We start from the raw sequence: 22,101 nt of genomic DNA, 5'->3' as shown, positions 1-22,101 counted from the left end.
TGCTTGCTGGGGCCAGATTTTGACCCCTAAGGGAAATTTTGCCTTTCCAGAACAACTCTTTACTCTATCAGCTGCAGAGCACACATCAATACATGTCACATGTCCCTACTTCTTCCTCTTGGGGGTTATGTGATGCCCAGGTGCTCAGAACACTGCCTTGGTGCTCAAACCACTGCTTGGACCTTCTTAGGAAGCTACAGCCATCTCTGCTCTCTCCTTCACTCTACCTATTCGTCTGCTTGTTTCTCCTACTGCGTAAAGTAACTTTCAGTGTTTGACTCCTTAATGAGATACTCTCCTTTGTTCAGCTTCCTAGTGTTGCACATTATATGGAACAAGTGGGGGACCCTCAACAAGTCACTTGTGGGGGCACTTCATTTCCCCCTGTATCCCCTCCCCCACTATTTCCTCTTTCCCTTCCTTGGCAGCCCCCATAGACTCTTCCCTTTTCCTGCTTCTTTTTCTCCTTCACACCTTCCAGCCACCCCATCTTTATCAGCCCTTATGTCCTCAGTTTCCCTCCTTCCCTTTCCCTGACAGCCTCTCCCTGGAAAATGTCTGGCCGGGCTGCAAGTCCAGTGCCGGGCTCCTTCCACTGCTCTCCTCCTTCCAAAAGAGGTCCTCTCCTCCCTATCTATTAACAAAAGGATGCTCCATCCCCTTCTATCTGTAGAAAACTTCCAAGATCTTTTCATACATGAATGTTCCCAAGGTCCCACTACATACATGTAATTCTTAATCTACATTTGCTCAGGATAACAAGGACTTCCTGTGTTCTTTTTCTTGCTCTTTGTTATATTGGTCCCTTGTCTAGCGTAGCCAACAACCACTGTCTCTATCCATCAATAGATCTTTTGCAAATCTTTCACAATGCACAGCTGACTTCTGCTCCTCCCGCTGTCTGCCATCAGCTCGCTCAGCTCAACCCACATCCCTGTGACTCTTTTATCAAAGCCTATCTTACTCTGTCACCTTTGTCCACACTGGCCAAACAGTCTATAAGCTCTCTGGGAAAGCACCTTGCCATTTGTTTGTTCTCTACAGGACACAGCATCCTCTCGGTGTTAAGTAAATGTTAAATCACTGCAGTAGTAGTAGTAGCAAGAGCAGAGGCAGCTCCAAAACATGGTTGTCGCCAGCAGGGGAGTCAGGGCAAGCCACTTACAAAGCTCCAATGTACTTTTGTATGCTGTCATTGTCACACTGTTTGCTTTAAGATTCCTTAATAAAGTTGTTGCGCCCTTTCTCCTTTCCAATAACCATGGCCCCTTCTATTTCCTGTCCTGGTTCTCCTAGAAAGCTAATATTTGCCAGATATTGTTTCACTCGAGATGTTTTCTCATAAAGGTTTTTCACTGTTCTGCCTGTCAAAAGTGCTATACATTTGAGGAAAAAAATATGAACCGCTGCAGCAAAGTATACAGAGCAGTGCAAATCTTAATGTTACGTTACTCAATTCTATGCATCCTACCTTGTCCCCTTTAAGGTTCAATCAACATCAATCAATGCAGAAATTGTGATTTATAATGCTGGGGGGTGGGGAGTCAAAGCAAAGGAGATTCTTCTGGACTGGTTGCAATCATGGTGTTTTCTTTTGTTTTCAACAAATCCCTGTTTCAAAAATCTCAGCTCTGCACCCAAAGACCCAATAAATGATATATAATGTAACAAAAGAAATATTGGCTTGCTAGAGGCCACTGACATGATATTTATCCAGAAGAAAACTAGGAACAAAAAGGGAACTAAAATAAAAAAGACACTCAAGCAAGTTAAGTTAAACTCAAGCAATGTTCGAAAAGTCACAAAGTGCTTCTTGGATATTCAAATGATAAAGCCTGCCCCAGAACAACCACCACCAGCAGCAGCAGCAGCAGCAGAAGAAGAAGACAAAGATGAAGAGTTGGCGTTTATATGCTGACTTTCTCTACCTTTTAAGGAGAATCAAACCGGCTTACAACCACCTTCCCTTCCTCTCCCCACAACAGACACCTTGTGAGGTAGGTGGCGCTGAGAGAGTTCTGAAAGAACTGTGACTATCCCAAGGTCACCCAGCTGGCTTTGTGTGTAGGACTCAGGAAACCAACCCGGTTCACCAGATTAGAGTCCACCGCTTATGTGGAGGAGTGGGGAATCAAATCTGGTTCTCCAGATTAGAGTCCACTGCTCTTAACCACTACACCAAGCTGGCTCTCACAAAAGACCACCATCATAAACGTAAGTAGGAGACATCCCATCCAACCCAAAGTGATTTACAATACCTCTTGGTGGATTCCATGGACCAACATTTAATTTATTTGAGAATCAGGTCAACGTTTTCTATCTATGTGTGGGGGAAGATATGTCAAACAGCGAGACACTAGAAACAGACTGGGATTCAGGAGTGTAGGCCAGGTCAAGGGACAACTTCCTCACTCTTTTACTTCTGGGGATACTTTAAATCAGGGTGCTCACTCCGCAGCTTATGGAGAGCCGCATTCACAAATCCCAGCAGCCAGAAAAGCGATATGACTATGGTATGCATTGTATGACACCCCATCAAACATATACAACAATATAAGATCTAACTATTATATAAGTTAGCAGAGTACCTCTGTGCTTGTAAGCTGTCTCTGTTTCCCACTGTTGAACCTTAGCCAGCCTTCATGCATCTGGATTGAGGAGAAGGGCTTCCCTCTCTGCCTTCCAGTTTTTTTCCTCAAGCATGAGGCACAACAGGTCAAGTGAGAGAGGGAGATTGCCAAGGTGTCCAGAGGAGGACCAACTAGCTGTGAAGAAAGGGGAGTAAAACCACCACCACGTTATAGCCATCTTTTTTTCTTTGGTGGCTGCCATGGTGGTGGTGGTGGTTTCCCCCTCTTTTGTGCACTAAGCTTGCTCTCCTCACAACGGGTGCTGGGATGAAAACCTGGAGGCTTCAGGAAAGGGTTGTTGTCTAGGACAGACCCTTTACTTCCATCCCTGTCACAAGGCTGGCAGCACAAAGAGGCTCACAGCTTACCTGTCCTCCAGGTCCCTCCAGCACTGGCTAAGGTGGAAACCATCTGCCAACCACAAGCCCTGCTGGGCAATGACCTAAATGCATAGGTTCTAACCACAAAATTTAAATTTCACCCTAGCTATGTAGAAGTGATTTGAGGAGGGGGATGGCTGCCAGGAGGGTCAAGGATCTTTGAATTACTTGTTATAATGATAGCAATTACTGTTGGTAAATATTCCGAAAACAGATGTAGACAGTGGCATCCAAAGAGGTGGTTTGCTAGTTGGAATCACAGTGGCCACCTCTGGGTGTATCTTAAGGGGAACAAATCCCATGCTTACCTGAAATTCTGGGATGCAGAGGTAAATGCTTCTCAGTCAGCAGCATGCAAGCATGTCATTGCTTACTGGACGGCCACACATGCTGACATGAGCAAGGGGCAGATGTCCAGTTAGCAACCTTGACCTCTGTGGTGCTGACCAAGAGACCCCGTCTCTATCACCACCCCGGCCAGCAAGTAAAAGCAGGTATCCCCCCTCTGTCCTAAGTCAGTTCTGACTGGCAAACCGTCTCACTGGCAATTGGTGAATACAGCCTGTCATCGAATATTACTCCTAATAGTTGTGACAGCTGACCAGTGTGTGAATTCATGCCATGTTGAAAGGCTTCTGCAATGAAAGCAAAGCCCAGTATTCTCAGTGCCCATCCAAAGGGATCAATCTTCACTTCTGCTACCCTTAGAACCCGGTTCTACCCCACTCCCTACAAAGCAGCACTACAGATGACCCGGTGCTACCAAACAAGCTCACAGGATACCGGCGATGCCGTCGAAGTACAAGAAGAGATTTACTGTAGCAGGAGATAAGACCAGGTTGTTCATTCAGGGCTGCCAATTTTGTGGTCTATCCAGCCAGACAAACACAGCCCAGCAGCCAAGTATGGCAGCTATCAAGGATTTGTTAAGGCCTTTGTTTTTTGCCATCTGCTGAGTGCTGCTTGGCCATAATAAGTGATTGTTGGTATGCTGCATTTGGCTTGGCGGGTCACAAGTCAAGCAGGCATGGTTCCAAACAATACAGCACAACAAATGAAAGGAAAGCTGAATGTTGTCAAGTATGTAAATTGTTTGGAAGACTTCTGAAACTCTTTAAATATTAATAGAAATTAAGACACTGCTGAGGCATTTGACATGAGCTTTGTCTCAAAATGAGAAAAGGGATTCTTTTACACAGAACCCTTGCCTCTCAGATCAAGAGTTTATTCTCTGAAACTACTTAGGAGAATTAGCATGGAGGAAGTTTCAATCTCACTTCAGTCTAAAGGTCAGGAAGATCATGTATGTGGGCTTGCATTTAAGTAGGGGAAGTACTTGGACAGCATAAATAGAGGTCTGCTTTCCTCGGCTTGTGTCATCAGACACGTGCCAGAAACAAGCTCAAAGAATAAAAACAGTACTGGTGACTTTTCCTAATCTGAGCAGTCAAACAGCAAACATACTTGCTGTTATAAAACGCCGAAGGAAAATTTGTTAATTAAAAATTATCACTAATAATTACCAATGAAGTCCCAAGAGAATAACATAAGTATTATAAAAAGACATGTTGCTGATTACCCATGATCAACCTAAAAGTAATTATTCTTACTATTTCAGCGCTACAGAACCCACACTGAAAATGACATAAAAATCATTTTAATCCACAGAACTTTGATCAGAGTTGTAAAGCTGTGGAATAAAATTGACTCCCTAAAACCATCAAATAAAACATCTAACATTTTAAATATGAAACGTGTTTTCCATTTTAGGAACTTCAACTGTAATGAAAGCTTAAAATGATAAATGAATCAAGAAAACAAACACATAAATGAACTTTAAAAAAAAGTGCAATACAATTTTAAAAGCCATCCTTTATTTTGAAAATATAATATTACTTGAGTAGAAAAATAAACTATAGTGTAGACTCTGAAGGAACATGCATCATACTACATACAATATTTAAGTCAAAAAATAAAGAATGTTGTTAGACTCAGCTGGCTGTCATAGGCACCTCAGGTAACATTTATTTCAAAGTAATTATCAAATGTCCTTTGAACATTACTTACTTAAGATACTTGTCAAAAATAAATGACCATCATTGACCCAAACACCAAAAAAAAAAAGAAAAAAGAAAAGAAAAGAAAAGAAAGAATAACCTACAGCTATTTGCATACAACAGTGGATTTACCCATTTCCTAAGGGACACTATGTCTATCTTAGTACTGAAGAAGCTGAAGATAACTTGCCTCCTAGCTTAAATTTTAGAATCAGTTCAGCATAATAATAAAAATGTACCAATGGGCATCTTTTTGTTCTTTATAAGATGCCCATTCTCTTTGGTGTTTTCTCCTCTCCTGAGGTTATCATTAAAAATAGTTTTTTTTGTTCATATGCCTAGACTGCAGGCTCCAAGATTCATTCACATGCTTATCTGTTCTACAGTGTTACTGATCTGTGAGGAGCAGGCATGGGAAATATAGGAAAACCTTTGGGCTTAGGGATTTGGATGTCTGCCTTGATGGAGATGTACCAACTTAAAAAAAAATCTGCAGGGAGATATTACCTGCAAGTGCAGATTCAAATATAAAAGATCGGATGGAAGCAAACACCAAAAGTAACACCCCAGAGCTGAGGCCCAGAGAATCTCAAACCCTTCCTTGACTGTCTGGTTTATTTGACAGAGATACAGCCAAGATAATTAAAAATAATCTGATTAAGGTTTTCAGTAATTAAAAAAAATACATGATAGCTCCAGTGGGCACTTGGAACTCACACATGAGTTACATCTTTCCTACCAATATCAGGTACAGCTCCACCTGTACATCTTACCTTGGTAGCAGCAATTTTTGCCACTTTGTCTCCTCTTGCTGAAGACCCTTGATATCCTACCCCTGAGGAGCAGCATTGTAGGTAGGGTTGCCAGATCCCTCTTCACTACCGGTGAGAGGTTTTGGGGGTGGAGCCTGAGGAGGGTGGGGTTTGGAGAGGGGAGGGAATTCAATGCTACAGAGTCCAATTGCCAGTGGCCATTTTCTCCAGGTGAACCAATCTCGATCTGCTGGAGATGAGCTGTAATATCAGAGGTCTCCAGCTAGTACCTGGAGGTTGGCAACCCTAATTGTGGGGACACTCTGGGCTGCAGCAGCAGGAGGGAAGGAAGAAAGTCTCTTTCCATGGATGGAAACCACTCCCCATCCATGAAAATTTCCAGTGGATCCAAGCCTTGTGTTACATGAGTGGAACAGCCCCATTATTGACACACTGAAACATCTGTGTAACCATTAGACACAGATCCAAAGTCTTCTCATCGGTAATGATGTAAGCATTTACCTTGACAGGCTGGGACAGGTACATCCCATGCGTGATATCCATTGGGAGATTTCCGACAAACAGCAGTGCTCTTCCCAACGAGCCGATAGCCTCGGTCACAAGCCCAGCGAACCACACTGTTGAGCTGTCCGCCTGTCTGGCTGACAATGAATCCGTGAGGAGGTGACTCTGGAGTACTGCAGTAAAGAGCTTTAGAAAAACAAAGCAAACCATGCATATTGTTCCTTCCACTAAATTGTTTAACAGAAGCACCTACCTATGAGAACTGGAGGATACATGTTTGCCCCCTTTGGAAGCAGAGGTAAGGGTTTTCTAACAAATGATGCAGCCACTAGCCATGTCCCAGTACACTTTACCTGGACACAATAAAGGAGGCTCAGAGGCCTTTGTGGTATCACAGAGCCACAATACCTGCTGGGCTGTGGTCTTCCTGCCACAATGGAAAAAAGATAACAGGGTTTGGAACTACGCCAGTATCACCATGGATGTTTCACCTAGTTTACTTGCTTTTGGCTTCAGAATAAATAGATCAAACAACAATGCATAGGAGGAGAAACTTGGGAGAGCAATAAGGTTGGACAATAACCTAGAATTCATAATCAATCAACACAATGGGGGTGCCTAATTTCTTGCTACTCATGTATATGCTACATTTTGTAATACACTATTTGGAACTTCTTTTTTTTGAAAAAAAAGTCACTATTATTGCACCAATTAGCACTTAGACCATAATTTATTTTCCTGTTCACATACATGATTTCTGAATCTTATTTCTTCCCGGCCAATAAAATTTGCATGTGTTAATTACAAACATAATCTAAACACACTGCATCAACTTTTAAGTGCAATTTTATGTCTGAAGATCTTGCATACCATAATTAAGTCTTGTTCCAACATGCATCCAGCCTAATTAACATTGGTAGGCAGATCAAGAAAGACAGTGGAGGGCATTTGCAGGACAAAAAGAATGCAAACTCACCTGACACTAGGAGGGTACAGGAAAAACTCCAGATATATTGAAAAAATGCAAACTGCTTCTGCTAAACTTTGCTACACTTCAAAAGGAAAGGGTGGCTACCAGTTCAAGGAAGACCTTGTGTGACCTACATGGCCACACATTTCTGATTCCTTTATGCATTTTTTGAGAAGCCAGTGGGGCCTTTGCTGCCTAAAACAAACTTACAGCCCATTCCTGAGCAGGGGTAAAGTGGCATGGACCCCCTGAATGGGGTCACCCCAGCTCCAATGCAGCTCTGCCCCCTCCCACTCAGGACTGCACAGTTAAAAGACAATCTGGATTGTAACACTAGATATCACTAGTTCTTACGGTTAGTTTTCCCCCATGGCATGAAAAGTCTGATTCGTTTAATTAAATGGATGCTTTTATTAATATTTCATCTTACCAGTCAATAAATTACCCACCCGGCAAGACAGTCCAATCAATTTTTGAGAAATGCCAAAATTAGTTAAAATTAGTAAGAGAGGAGGATCTCCATTACTTCCATACTATAAGGGAACAATCTTTGAACTATGGATAAGTTTTATGCAAATAACTTTACTGAAGGCTCAGAAGCTTATACGGTCTTGATCAGGCTAGTGGAACAGAATTTCCTTATTGGCTAGATACATACTACCAATGTTTAAGAACATAAGAAAAGCCATGCTGGATCACATCAAGGCCCATCAAATCCAGCAATCTGTTCACACAGTGGACAACCAGGTGCCTCTAGGAAGCCCACAAACAAGACAACTGCAGCAGCATTACCCTGGCTGTGTTCCACAGCACCTAATGTAATAGGCATTCTCCTTTGATCCTAGAGAGAATAGGTATGCATTATGACTAGTATCCATTTTTACTAGCAGCCATGAATAGCCCTATCCCCCATGAAAATATCTACTCCCCTCTTAAAGCCCCTCTTAAAGTTGGCAGCCATCACCACATCCTGGGGCAGGGAGTTCCACAATTTAACTATGTATTGTGTGAAGAAATACTTCATTTTATCTGTTTTCAATCTCTTACCCTCCAGCTTCAGCAGATGACCCTGCGTTCTAGTATTATGAGAGAGGGAGATAAGCTTCTCCCTGTCCACTCTCTCCATACAATGCATACATTTATAGACCTCTATCATGTCTCCCCTTAACTGCCTTCTTTCCAAGCTAAACAGCCCTAAGCGTTTTAACCACTCCTCATTGGGCAGTTGCTCAGGTCCCTTGATCATTTTGGTTGTTCTTTTCTGCACCTTCTCAAGGTCCGCAATATCCTTTTTAGGTGTGGTGACCAGAACTGTACACAGTATTCTAAGTGTGGTCTCACCATAGATTTGTACAAGGGCAGTATGACAGCAGCAATTTTATTTTCTATTCCTTGCCTAATGATGGCCAGCATGGAATTGGCCTTTTTCACAGCAGCCACACACTGGGTTGATATCTTCATTGCCATCCATTGCCTCAGTTGGTCCTGAATATTGTAAGAGATCCATTTACACATCCAGGGAGGATGTTTTTTTTAATGTGCATATGTAGTAATCACTATGCTGGGTGAGCTAGACCCTAGTCCAATAGCACCTTAAAGGTCCGCAAGATTTTGGGGGTTTAAGCTTTTGAGTGTCAAAGCGCCCTTCATCAGATACCATGCTGGGCATAAACGTTTGGAAGCTGACTACATCAATTGCTAGAAAGACAGAAAAAAAATAGATGTTATTTACATACCTATATATCTTATCCTGAAACCCTTTTTGTTGGTACCATGGTCTGCTGACCATCGGAGAAAAATTTCATGGACACTGCTGGTTACATTTAAAGATGAAGAATAATCTCCACTTAGGGAGATTAGCAGTGGGCTGTGACTATTTGGTCCTTGAGAACAGGCAAAGGGGAGAAGGAGACAGAGAGAAGAAAACAGACTAAAATTAGAGATGTATCAAAAAGTTAAATAACATAATTCAATGGAGCTATACATGGGATATCACAAAACATTTTATATATATATATAAGGTAAATGATGGAGGAGGAGGAGGAGGAAAAGGAGGAGGAGGAGCAGGAGAAGAAGAAGAGGAGGAAGAAGAAGAGTTGGTTTATATATGCCAATTTTCTCTAAGGGAGACTCAAACCGGCTTACAATCACTTCCCTTCCCCTCCTCACAACAGACATCCTGTGAGGTAGGTGAGGCTGAGAGAGCTCTAACAGAGCTGTGACTTGCCCAAGGTCACCCAGCTGGCTTTGTGTGTAGGAGTGGGGAAACCAAACCGGTTCACCAGATTAGCTTCTGTTGCTCACGTGGAGGAGTGGGGAATCAAACCCGGTTCTCCAGGTCAGACTCCACCGCTCCAAACCACCGCTCTTAACCACTACACACTGGCTCTCAATTGAACAATTGAAAAGGACACATCCCAACAATGGCAACGCAACTCATATGAATATGAGGCTTATGTCAACATTAGTGGCTGAAAACAATGCACGTGTATTGCACAGAAGCCTTCAAGGCTGTGTATAGTTACCATCAAACACCTCGAGTATATCAAATTCCTTTTCCGTTTGAAAGAATTCAAAGTAAAGGCTAATGTTATAGCCCTTTTCCACAGTAATGGTCCATGCACACATCTGGAGATTTGGGTAGCTATCCGGGTAGCCAGGGCTCAGGATCACTCCTGTTGAATCCAGGCGCAATTCATTTGCAGGACAGAGCACTGGGGAAAAAAGAAGAAACACTCCAAAAATTACACTCTAAAAATACCTGGAAAATTACAGGATTTATCCCCCGCTTGGTCGGTTTCGTACCCCCTTTCGGCCACTTGCGGCAGCGGCCGGAACAGCATTGCTGCAGCCTCGCTATTTTCAATGGGTCGAAAAGCCCCAGTTAAAAAAAAAAAAAGCCGCGAAACAGCTTTTTTTTGTTTAACAGTGTCGAGGAAACGGCTTAGGAAGAGGCGCCGCTGCGCCTCTTCCCCGCCATCCTCGTACGCCTCAGCTCAGGAACGGGCTGTAAACCACTACCTCAGTAAACAGTGATGAATGCTTCTGATTCCACAGCAAGGAGACTTCCCTCCTAACATGTGTCAATAAAATCTGCTTGGATTTCTGTCTATTTTTAACAGAAGGCAGAGTGCCCTTTTGTGAGGAAATGGATAAGATGTAAGAAAGGGAAGACCAAATGAACTTTTTTTTTAAAAAATGTTCTTTTTGGTGACTTTGTTAAATGATCCAATGTACAAATTATAGAATAAATGATTATTTTTTTAAAAAGTGGAACTTTTCCTTGCAAAATGAAACAAGTGTGGCTGAAAATCCTTCTAAAATAGCATCTACAGCAGTTTCTTGTGACAGAGGAACATGCGGGAACCAATGGAACAAAATGGTAGGCTTCGACCCTAAGGGTTTTTGTTCATGTGAGGAGAAACTGCTTGTGGATTTAAATGATAAAAGTATTCATCTACATTTGTATAAACACTTGTAACTACTGTCAACATCTGTAACAAATGGCGTTCCGGTTTCTAAGCTTCTGCTGCTCCCATTCAATATCCTAAGGGCTAAGAATGCTCTGGAGTTTGTTACAGAACTTCGACAAACTAGTGCTCAGTGGCTGTAGAATAAATTTATTCTTACGTCTTTTCATATTATAAAAGAGAGCAGTTATGTGAAACTGCTGGGTTTAACAAAAAAAAAAAAATCTGCAGATTGAAAGATTAACATTTGAGAAGGAATGGATCCATCTGCAATTATCTTACCTCTGTTCCAAACTATCACTTTTCTTGTGTCTGCTTTCTACAGATGCCAATTTACTGAAATTGCTTTTTAGGGGGGGAAATAAATAAACCCCTGGATAGGAAGTGCAGGGATTATACAAACATATGCCTGCCCTGGAATTTTACATGCTACCCATTAATACCATGATGCAACCTTCACTGATTTTAAATGACAAATTCCATGAAATACAAGAGGCAGCACTGAAGGAGTAGCTGGATGAATTGTTTCTTTCTTTCCATACCTCACTCCCATATTTTTCTTTTAAAGAACAGCCCAAGTTGGCTACCAGAATTAGTGTAAAATATAGTTGGCCTCAGCAGGGTCTAGACAGACATTATTAATCTCCGTCTCTGACCACCCCATGCTGGGTGGCCGGTCACTGATGGCTTCTGCCCTGGGTGAGGAAAGAGCAAGTCGAAACAGGTGGATATATTATGCCCGGTCTGACCTCTGAGTAAACTACCAAAAATACATAAGTGCTATATAAGAGGAATGCTGCACATTACCACTATTAGCCACTCTGAGAGCCTGATGGGTACAAAATCATAATATTAACACAAAAATCTGTTAGGAAAAAATATATATCTGAAGACATGTCACAACAACATGCGAATACATACAAAATAAGAAGGAAAAAAATCTGAACACAAAACCTTGGCAAGCAGGCGGTGCTCCATCCATCTGTAGCCTTTCTCCCAGTCTACATGTCAGAATCTCGTTACCAACTAACGTAAACCCTGGTAGACACTGATACCTTATTATGTCCCCTATGTGATAAAAAAGAGGCTGCAGTTAAACAACAATTAATGAGGACTTTTGGCATTGACGGCAGCCCTGATTAATGAAGCACCCGCCATATATAACGTGTAAATGACCACCGGCGCAAATAGCTTTGATTAGGCAGAGGAAATGTTGTGGCAAATGAGCGGCCACATTTATCATCTCTTGCCAGCTATACTATTAGCGTGAGTCACAAGTGTTGGCTGCTTGTTACTCTGCCGAGCACAACGGCAGGCCGGGTGAGTTTTAAAGCTCTCTATTTTGTAGTAGTCATGACAGCAATTAAAGGGATGGCCTCAAAGACGCTTATTCCTGCTGTCCTTTTTTTTTCAGACATCCAAACTTTTTTTTTCAGACATCCAAATTCTGTGGTTCGAAGATGGCTTGGCAGCTCAAAAACTGCAGGCCAGGATTCAAAAGTGACTTGAAATGTGCCTTATCTGGCGTTTAACCCCATAAATACAACCGTCCATAGATCTCAGTCCTACAGAAAGTCCTAGCATTGGGTTGGATCCAGACAGCTTTTTCATCTAATCCCCTCTTTATTACAGCCCCCCTCCTGGCAGGTTCAAAGATCTACAGCACAACTTTTTTTGGTGGTCAAAATGAGACCTGGTTGGATCCAATCCATTAAATATTAGTGGAAGTGGCACGGACTACATTTTTGGTAACATTTTATTGCGCACATAACTTATCCTTTCCTAAGAAAACTTGCTTTACCATCAGCATCTGCACATTTTCAAACAGTCATCTGAGTTTTGGGGAGAGAAATAAACACATGCAACTGGAACAAATCTTGGAAATTTTCACTAGATAAACTCGTTTTCGAGGGCAAGCTGGCTGGTCCATTCAGCCACATAATCGACTGCAATAACACTTTCAAAATAACTCTGACTGCATGCACATGTGTTCCTTCATCTGTGCACCTTGCTGTTCAAGGTTGTAGTCAGACTAGGATTGCCAGTCTCAAGGTGGGGTCTGGAGTTCTCCCGGATTTACAACTGATCTCCAGACTACAGAGATCCATTCCACTGGAGAAAATGGCAGATTCTGAGGGCGGATTCTATGGCTTCACATCCCTGCTGAGCTCACTTTCTTCCAAACTCCACCCTCCCCAGGCTCCGTCCCAATTTTTGGGGGGAATTTCCCAACCTGGAGTTGGAGACCCTAAACCAAACCCTGTTGGCCCAGAGTGTCTGTCATATAGGGTTGACAACCTCCAAGGTACTATCTGGAGTTCTCCCACTATTACAACTGATCTCCAGCCAATAGAGGTCAGTTCACCTGGAGAAAACGGCTGCTTTGGCAATTGGACTCTATGGCATTGAAGTCCCTCCCCTCCCCAAACCCCACCCTCCTCATGCTCCGCCCCAAAAACCTGCCACCGATGGCAAAAAGGGACCTGGCAACCCTAGTGTCAAACATAAGGCCTGTCATAGTGTGTAGAAAGCTTCACAACTTGAAACATCCAGGGCAGACAAGGGAACAGAGTGCTCCAGATTGTACTTTATGGGACCACTATCTTGAAACTGGGCATGGCCTTTTTGCATATTGTTATCAGACCACAGAATGTGCACCTTACTGAAAGAATGAAATATAATATTGCATTTTATTATATCCACCCCAAAAGCTGAAATTATTCCAACATGCATAGACACAAGTACTGCAATACAACAGCGTGTGTTTTCCTTTATGCCACAAAGCCAAACATTTTTGAAAACAAAACAACTGCTCTCTAGTCTATCATGGGCATAATGCCCAAGCACATAGAGGAGTCTCACAAAACTCAGCAGGGTCCTGTTTCCCTGCCGCTCATGAGTGCACTGTGGATAGACAAGTTCAAGCACTGCAAGAGGACACTGAAAGGAAGGGAATGCCTTTGTGTACTTCTCCTAGCCCTATCCTGACTTCACTCTCTTCAACTTTTGTTGTAACTTGAGTAGTGAAGAGACAGCTGAGCTTCAAGGGAATAGGAGAGACATGCACACATTTCCAGTTCCCTGTAATGCTTTTATTGCACTACCTATGTATATGTATCTATGCTCATTTTCCTGGGTGAGATGAGAAAAAAGTTTCTGTTGAATCCTGTGGGACTCCTCTTCATTCAGCTGGATCAAGCCCTTATTATGAAATCATTATAAGCCCTTATTATGAAATTCTAATATATATATCTTTACTGTTTTTAAGGGAGTCATACCATAACATTGAAAGTTCATTAATTTTTCTCCTCCCGGATTGAGCAGTAGGTAGAATAAAGAGACACAGAAAGCCACGCCTAGGGTACTGAGCAAAACAAGAGCCCAGTGGCACCTTAAAGTCTACCGACATTTATTCCCGCATAAGATTTAATGTGTCAGAGTTCACTGTTATCAATCCATCAGGCAAATATTAAACACACATGCACACATGCACGCACACACACTGGTATAAATTGGCCTCACAGATGCAGACCCTCATGCATCGGATGAAGTGAGCTCCGACTCATGAGAACAAACCCTGACAATGTAATAAAGGCTTTTTAAGGCGTGCAGAAAATCCAATCACTGAACCAAGTATCAAAATCTCATTACAGTTTAATCTATCCTTCCTTGCAAGCTGTAAGCCCAGCCAGTTGAAAACTCCAGCTTTCTGAAGTTCACATTATCCATGTATTTTCCAAATTCTCTAAAGTGTTCAGTTCAATTAAACTGTAGATCATTCTAACATATAAAAGTACTGGCTCATACAGATAGAAGCCTTGAATACCAGGGATTTCTGCAGATTCGGCACATTTCTTTAGGTAAAACAAGTGTTATTTATGCATTGACTGACTTTACCTATTTCAAATTCGTCGTCCTCAGTCAGAATTTCAGCATTTGGTATAGCAGGTGGAGGCTGACACACTCGAAGTTGGTATGCTACGGAAATACAGAAGGGATTATGATTAACATGTTGCTCCTTTTGCTGGATGACAACAAACAACATTTATCACTTTATCTTGAAAGGATTGGAATCTGAAAGCAGACCTCTTGGAGTCAACGGTATTTAAAATGCTCGTTTGTGAATTTTCACTTCTGGGTCAAGTGTGTTTGCCAATGGCAATCCCTCATTTATTATGTACTTTGGATAATCTGATGCCACTGAAAAACACTAAAGGATTCTGGAGAAAACACATCTAAGAACCCTATTCAAACCCATCTAATCACATTAAGTAATAAACAGGAATCTACTTTCTTCCCATCAGCTTTCTTCAATGTCCAGCTTTCACACCCATACATAGTAATAGGGAATACGAAGAAGCTGATAGATTAGCCAAAAATGAAGCCCAAGGTTGCCTCCCTGAACAATCTATCAGTGGGAAGATCAAATCAGTCCTAACTTTAGGTCGCTGTCCCTTTCAAAGTAACAGGTGTGTGGGTACTTGTGGTAAGCACTCCATAATCCGTCTTGTACTTGCCTGCAGATCCTAAAACCTATTCTCACGGAGTTCAAGCTTACAATTTTTTTTATTATTATTTTAATCTTACACAACACAGACAATATTCATATTACATTCAGGAAGAACAGCTTTTTAAAAGTGTCCAGAATTTGTAAAGAAAGAGCTCTTTCTATCTTCTGTCCCTCAAGTATACAAACTCTGTTAATCTGGATACCTTCATGGCAGTGGTGAGAAATTTTCCTAATTCTTCTTTACCCAATTTCTCCCCTGAACTCAAACAATCTGTTGGATTGGATGAATCAATGGCTAAATCTGAAAAAAAGTAAATTTTGGAAAAAAATCCCCCTCCCTAAAACAATGCTACTTTATGAGATATCATATCTTTTGGATCTGCTTTTTGATACTCTTTTATTTCTACAATTAAAGATAAAGGTAGTCCCCTGTGCAAGCACCGGGTCATTACTAACCCATGGGGTGACGTCACATCCTGACGTTTACTAGGCAGACTATGTTTACGGGGTGGTATGCTATTGCCCTCCCCAGCCATCTACACTGTACCCCCAGCAAGTTGGGTACTCATTTTACTGACCTCAGAAGGATGGAAGGCTGAGTCAACCTTGAGCTGGCTACCTAAAACTGACTTCCATCGGGATCGAACTCAGGTCATGAGCAGAGCTTTTGACTGCAGTACTGCAATTTACCACTCTGCGCCACGGGGCTCTTCATTTCTACAATTACTTTTAAACAACAAAATTTACCAATACTTTTATTACTTTCCCCACATGTAGAAATATCACACTATTATACTCCTGTTATATAAATATGCATATATGGATGGATATAGGTGTGGCTGTGACTTTGTTAAATAGAATAACCTCTTGCTCATGTGGAATGGAGCAGGGAAATATTTACCAACAAGATAGCCTGTTAGACAATCAACAGATTTATACCACTAACCATGATAACTAAGCACAAAGAAGCCACTTGTTGTGAAGTCACTGTGGAACTTGATGAGTATATGATTCGAAGTGCTGTAGACCGATTCCAATGCAGTGTTACCGCTAAACTGTCCAATCTGTGGAGAACTTTGGTCGGGCCCATCCCTAAGAAGTAACAGTAACAAAACAATACCACCGCAATTAAATATGTCTTCTCACATGAAGCTGCCTAATACTGAATCAGACCCTTGGTCCATCAAAGTCAGTATTGTCTACTCAGACCAGCAGCGGCTCTCCAGGGTCTCAGGCAAGGGTCTTCCTTGCCTAGTCTCTTTAACTGGAGATGCCGGGGATTGAACCTGGGACTTTCTGCATGCCAGGCAGATGCTCTGCCACTGAGCCATGATCCCTCTCACCTTTTTAAGACAAAATTTCAAGGCATGGGGGGTGGGGAAGAGTCTGGAAACAGATAACTCTAGGTAACAGCCTCTCTGAAACTGGGAATATAAATGTTTTAACATATCAACACATTAATACATTGCAAGCCAATAACCAATCGGCATAGTTCACCAAGAGCTAGTATCCATAATTTTCCCCCACTTCAACAAAACTTGAACAGAATATCTAATTAAATAAATGGTAGATATAAAGTGGCAGGACTTTGGGAAAATAATCCAACAGGTTGTGTGCATTTGGAAAAATAAAATATAAGGCAACATTTATCACTGTTTCTCCTGCAAATATTTTTGAAAAATGACTGGGATGACATTTCTGGTCCTCTCTCCCCAATTTTTCTTTATCAACTTTTTTCTACAAACTCAAAGTATTTGGATAAAAGCAGTATCTTCCCATTTTGCTCTGGGTCATCAAATAACATGCAGCCCCTCGGTGTTCCAAGGCTGGCGTTCATAGCAATTTGGACTGTTCCCATCCTTTTGCATGGTGTCAAACAGCCGTAAAACATGTGCAAAATACATTTTTAATGCTCATAAGATTTGTGTCAAGTTCATTTTACAGATATTTAATGGCCAGAAAACATTGTTTTTTATGGAACACTGAAATGCTTTCTCTAATGTGCAGGTGCAATTAATTGCCGCTACAGATGTTAGCATTTGGTCACAGACATGTGATTTGTGGTTGGAGTTCGACACCAAAATGATGACACTGGAAAGGACATAAAAATTGCAGGCCATTTAAAATTATGTGTCTCTTAATGCTCGAGCAGATTTTTCGTCAACAGAATCCTGGGCAAAATAATAATAATAATAAAAATCCACTAGCTTTTATATCTCATGTCACTCTCTGCCTAACAACAAATTGCCCTGCCTCCCCCATTTAAAAGAAGGTTCAAACACAAAGAGAAGTGCACTTGAAGCACCAGTTGTTTTTCTGTGTACTTCTCGATCGGAGTCAAGTGGCACATTTAAGTAGCTTTTGAAGCTACGACAAAAAAACAAATGCGTGGTCTGTGTTCCAATGCTACTTGCAGAACGGATCCACAAACAAGAAACGGATGTGAAAATAAAAGATGTTGGATAGATTCCATCACAGATCTCTGTGATCAATAAATCGCAAAAGAATAAAACTTAATTTTGATGGCCCTTCGGGTCAGCTTAGCTTTGCCCAGCACCAGGCTCTGCAGGAATCCAGCACCATGTTCATGGTGCCTGCAGGACCAGACTAGATGAAGATTAAAGGAGACTTTAGTGGAAGTCTTGGAAGGTGATGAAGGCAAAAACAGAGGCAATGGATGTACCTCCTTTTATCTTTTCCCCTCCCCGTCGCCATAGCCTTAGCTGCTGCAGTTTTTTCCCCATCCTACAATGGACCCCTTTCCTTCTCTCTTCCCTTGCACCTAACTTTTTAAAAATTATCTTCCATCCTTAGGGTTTCCAACCTTCAGGTGGTGGCTGGAGATCTCCCGCTATTACCACTGACCTCCAGCTGATAGAGATCAGTTCCCCTGGTGAAAATGGCAGCTTTGGCAATTGGACTCTATGGCATTGAAGTCCTTCCTCTCTCCAAACCCCGCCCTCATCAGATTCCACCCCAAAAATCTCCAGATATTTCTCAACCTGGAGCTGGCAACCCTATCCATCCTAGAACAAGCAAGCCTGCTATTGCTTGGAGGCAGTGCTTGTCCTCCCATAGACTGACTTTGGTGAAAAGCAGTGTCTTCTATTCTTGCTATCTCTGGTTCTCTGCATGAATTTGGGGGGAGAAACATGATTTGATGTTGTGATAGAACTTGCTCATGCCCCCCTATCTCTCTCTCTGTCTCTCTCTCTGTCTCTCTCTCAGCTTGACTTTGGTTTCTCTGAGAGCAGAAAACTTTAATATTTTTTCCCTAAGCCTCAGCTTGAACCATTGTTTAGATGTTTGACAAAAGATGATGGAAAAGGCCTAGTCTCTTGACAGTCTGTTTGATACATACGTACATGAGCTTGCTAAGCAGCCACTGCATATATGAACTGGCTTTACGGCATTTGAGATGGTGCAAGCAGAGTTGAAGGTTGTACCTGCTGTGTTTATCTACGATGGCCCATTCACACATGTAAGTGATGTCACAGCTACAAAGGGCAGGAGGTATTCTTCAGTAAGGATCTTCTCTTAACACCTTCGAGGTATTGTTCACATTGTACAATGTTGAATGCTTCTGTGTAAGCGTGGGAAGCAATTACTCATAAATGCCATCTTACACTTAATGACAAATGCATGTACTATAAAAACACAATGGGTAAGAGCAATCCCAAACAATGAAATTCCAAAGAATGGCATTTCCAATAATGAAGTAGGTTTAGCCTTCTGTAAGGCAAAATATGTTCTTTTTAGTTATGGGAGACAACTTAGTACTACTACCTTGGCACAGTAAAATATAGGCCAAAACAATGAGATGCAACTGGCTATCTGCCTTGTTGCTACTTGTCACATGCCATAACATTAATCAACAATATTCATTTTTGCTTACCAGACAGTTATGAAATCATATATTGGCTCTGTTTGAAGAACAGTGAAATTGATATAGATTCCATTTCCTGGTGGTACTCTCACAAGCCAAAAACAATCCTGAAAGTTGGGATACTCATCAGGGTAGCCTGGAGAATATATGGTGCCATTCATTGAAGTTATATTTCCTCCACAAAGAGCTGCAAAAAGAAAAGAAAAAGGAAAAAAGGAAAAGCGTTGATGTATAGGCACGTTTCTGTATTTAAAAATATATATATTTAAAATTAACCTGTGATGACAAGTAAGGTATTAGACATGAAGCATACTACTGAACTCATGGTAAACACTAAAAGCCTCTCCCCCTCGGTCTCATTAAAGTATAAATTACAAGAAAGTATTATTTATAAAACATGACTAAAATATTATAAAATCCCAAACCAAAAGCCTTATAATACCTTCTATCAAGACCAAGCAAACTAACAATACACAAGGCACAAGCTTTCAAGTTCTTCAGAACTCTTCATCAGGCTGAATATTATTATTAAAACAAACAAAAAAGGAGGAGGAAAGAGTTGGGTTGTCAACTCTGGATTGGGACATTCCTGGAGATTAGGGCATGAAGCCTGGGGAGGGTGTGGTTTGGGAAAGGGAGGAATCTCAGCGGGGCATAATGCCAAACTGTCTACCCTGCAAAGTAGCCATTTTTCTCCAGGTGAACTGATCTCTGTAGTCTGGAGATCAGTTGTAATTCTGGGAGATCTCCAGGCCCCACCTGGAGGCTGGCAACCCTAGGAGAGAGGAAGGGGGGAAAGCAACATATTTCAGGTTATGATCTTGTTTGCATCAGTACAAGATGTTCTGCTGACTTCAATGAGAAGATGTAGGCAAAATTATGACCTGAAAGATCCCACCCCTCCTTTTAAAATTCCAGCCTGATGAAGAGTTCTGGAAAACTTGAAAGCATACATGACTGTGTTTTGTTATTTAGGTAGGTGTTAATAAAAGGTATTACAAGACTTGTTGTTGGATTTTGCTATTGACCAACCTTCTTCTTTTCCTAAAATACTGCAGGCACTATACAATGAGTAATGTGACATGGGTGTCTCCCAACAGGCTTGCTATCTGGCTCACTGTAGACGTATGAGTGTGAATCATAAAAAAGATATGGAACAGGAAGTGGGATCATAAACTCCCTCTACCCAGCCTTTCCTTTCAACCTTCCCCCATCAACCTTCACCAAGGGATGAAGAATCATGCAATCCTAAAAACTACTTATCTCTTTATCATTTTGATCTTCTAGAAGGGAATACCACTGCTGGTTCTCCTTATGAATTCTCTAAACCCATAATCTCAAGACATACAATAAAGGGAATTTTCATATGAACTAATATTTCTCTACTGAAAACATACCTTCACACCTTGGAAGAGGATGGTTCCAGTTCCGACTGATCCCATGAAGGCAAGTAAGTGCTGAGTTCCCTATTAAGGTGTATCCAGGGAAACATTCAAATGAGACGGTTTGTCCTACAGTAAAGTCTGTTCCAATGACAAAACCATTGCGAAATGGACGTGGGTCGGGACAACTCTGCAACTGATATGCTGAAAGTAAATGAAATAATAACCATAAGAATTTCTTCAATGTGCCAAAAAATGTAAGGTCTTTTCGAAGATATAACTTCATATTTCAAAAACACTTACTTTGGGGGGGGGGGAAGATAGAACATCTGAATATTCTTAGCATGTTGAAGTGAACCCTTGATGATCCACACCACACTGCTCTGAACCTATGGCTTTTCTCTCTGTGTGTGTATTAAGTGCCGTCAAGTCATTTCCGACTCATGGCGACCCTATGAATCAATGTCCTCCAAAGTGTCCTATCCTTAACAGCCTTGCTCAGATCTTGCAAATTGAGGGCTGTGGCTTCCTTTATAGAGTCAATCCATCTCTTGTTGCGTCTTCTTCTTTTCCTGCTGCCTTCAACTTTTCCTAGCATGATTGTCTTTTCCAGTGACTCTTGTCTTCTCATAAAATGTCCAAAGTTCGGCAGCCTCAGTTTAGTCATTTTAGCTTCTAGGGTCAGTTCAGGCTTGATTTGCTCTAAAACCCACCGATTAGTTTTTTGGGCGGTCCAGGGTATCCATAACACTCTCCTCCAACACCACATTTCAAAGGAACCTACTTTTCTGAGACACACCCAAATCTGTATTTTCACTGTTATATACAGTCCCAGTCCACAAGTTTCACCTGGCCTGCAGTTCTCGAAGGATATGAGTTACTGCATTTGAAATTCCCCTTACTCGAAAAATAAGTTTGTCATATGGCAAAGGAAGAAGAAGAGTTGGTTTTTATATGCCGATTGTCTCTACCACTTAAGGAAGAATCAAACAGGCTTCCCTTCCCCTCCCCACAACTGACACCTTGTGAGGTAGATGGGGCTGAGAGCTCCAAGAGAGCAGCAACTAGCCCAAGGTCACCCAGCTGGGTGTAGGAGTGAGGAAACCAACCCAGTTCACCAGATTAGCGTCTGCTGCTCATGTGGAGGAGTGGGGAATCAAACCCGGTTCTCCAGATTAGAGTCCACCATTCCAAACCATCGTGTTTACCACTATACCAGATTGTTATTTGTCAAACCATCTGCCCATGTTCTTATAGAAGTAGTTCCACAATTCTTTTGGCTCTGGCCTGTATGATAAGTGGTATACAGGCCTGAATGAATTTTCTTTTAAAGCAGTGGTGGCAGAAGGATCGTGAGGATCAAATAAGCCACACTTATGGATGCGTACACATGCTCAGTACACATTGATGGTCTGGATCCCACAGAGGATTTCTGCAGGTAAAGGGGGTAACAATTCCCCCCTCCTGCTGCAGATTTTCAACTTCCAAGGGAGCTAGCCCAACAGCAGGTCCATACAATACTTCTACATTTCCCACTGG

At 41.8% G+C, this 22,101-nt stretch overlaps 1 protein-coding gene across 1 annotated transcript in view; it reads right to left on the bottom strand.

Annotated features, from left to right (window-relative positions):
* CSMD3 (CUB and Sushi multiple domains 3) overlaps positions 1 to 22,101 on the bottom strand; it is a 712,581-nt gene that overhangs the window by 79,722 nt on the left and 610,758 nt on the right. The window contains exons 43-50 of the mRNA XM_056854045.1: positions 20,578 to 20,766; positions 19,190 to 19,367; positions 16,241 to 16,386; positions 14,682 to 14,762; positions 11,739 to 11,852; positions 9,840 to 10,028; positions 9,051 to 9,197; positions 6,342 to 6,530 (exon numbers count right to left, since the gene is read on the bottom strand). Of these exons, the coding sequence (XP_056710023.1) occupies positions 6,342 to 6,530; positions 9,051 to 9,197; positions 9,840 to 10,028; positions 11,739 to 11,852; positions 14,682 to 14,762; positions 16,241 to 16,386; positions 19,190 to 19,367; positions 20,578 to 20,766 (1,233 nt within the window). The remainder of the gene's footprint in view (positions 1 to 6,341; positions 6,531 to 9,050; positions 9,198 to 9,839; positions 10,029 to 11,738; positions 11,853 to 14,681; positions 14,763 to 16,240; positions 16,387 to 19,189; positions 19,368 to 20,577; positions 20,767 to 22,101) is intronic.

Source organism: Euleptes europaea, chromosome 8 (assembly GCF_029931775.1).
Source record: "Euleptes europaea isolate rEulEur1 chromosome 8, rEulEur1.hap1, whole genome shotgun sequence".
NCBI lineage: Eukaryota > Metazoa > Chordata > Lepidosauria > Squamata > Sphaerodactylidae > Euleptes > Euleptes europaea.
This window is presented reverse-complemented; position numbering and strand designations above follow the sequence as displayed.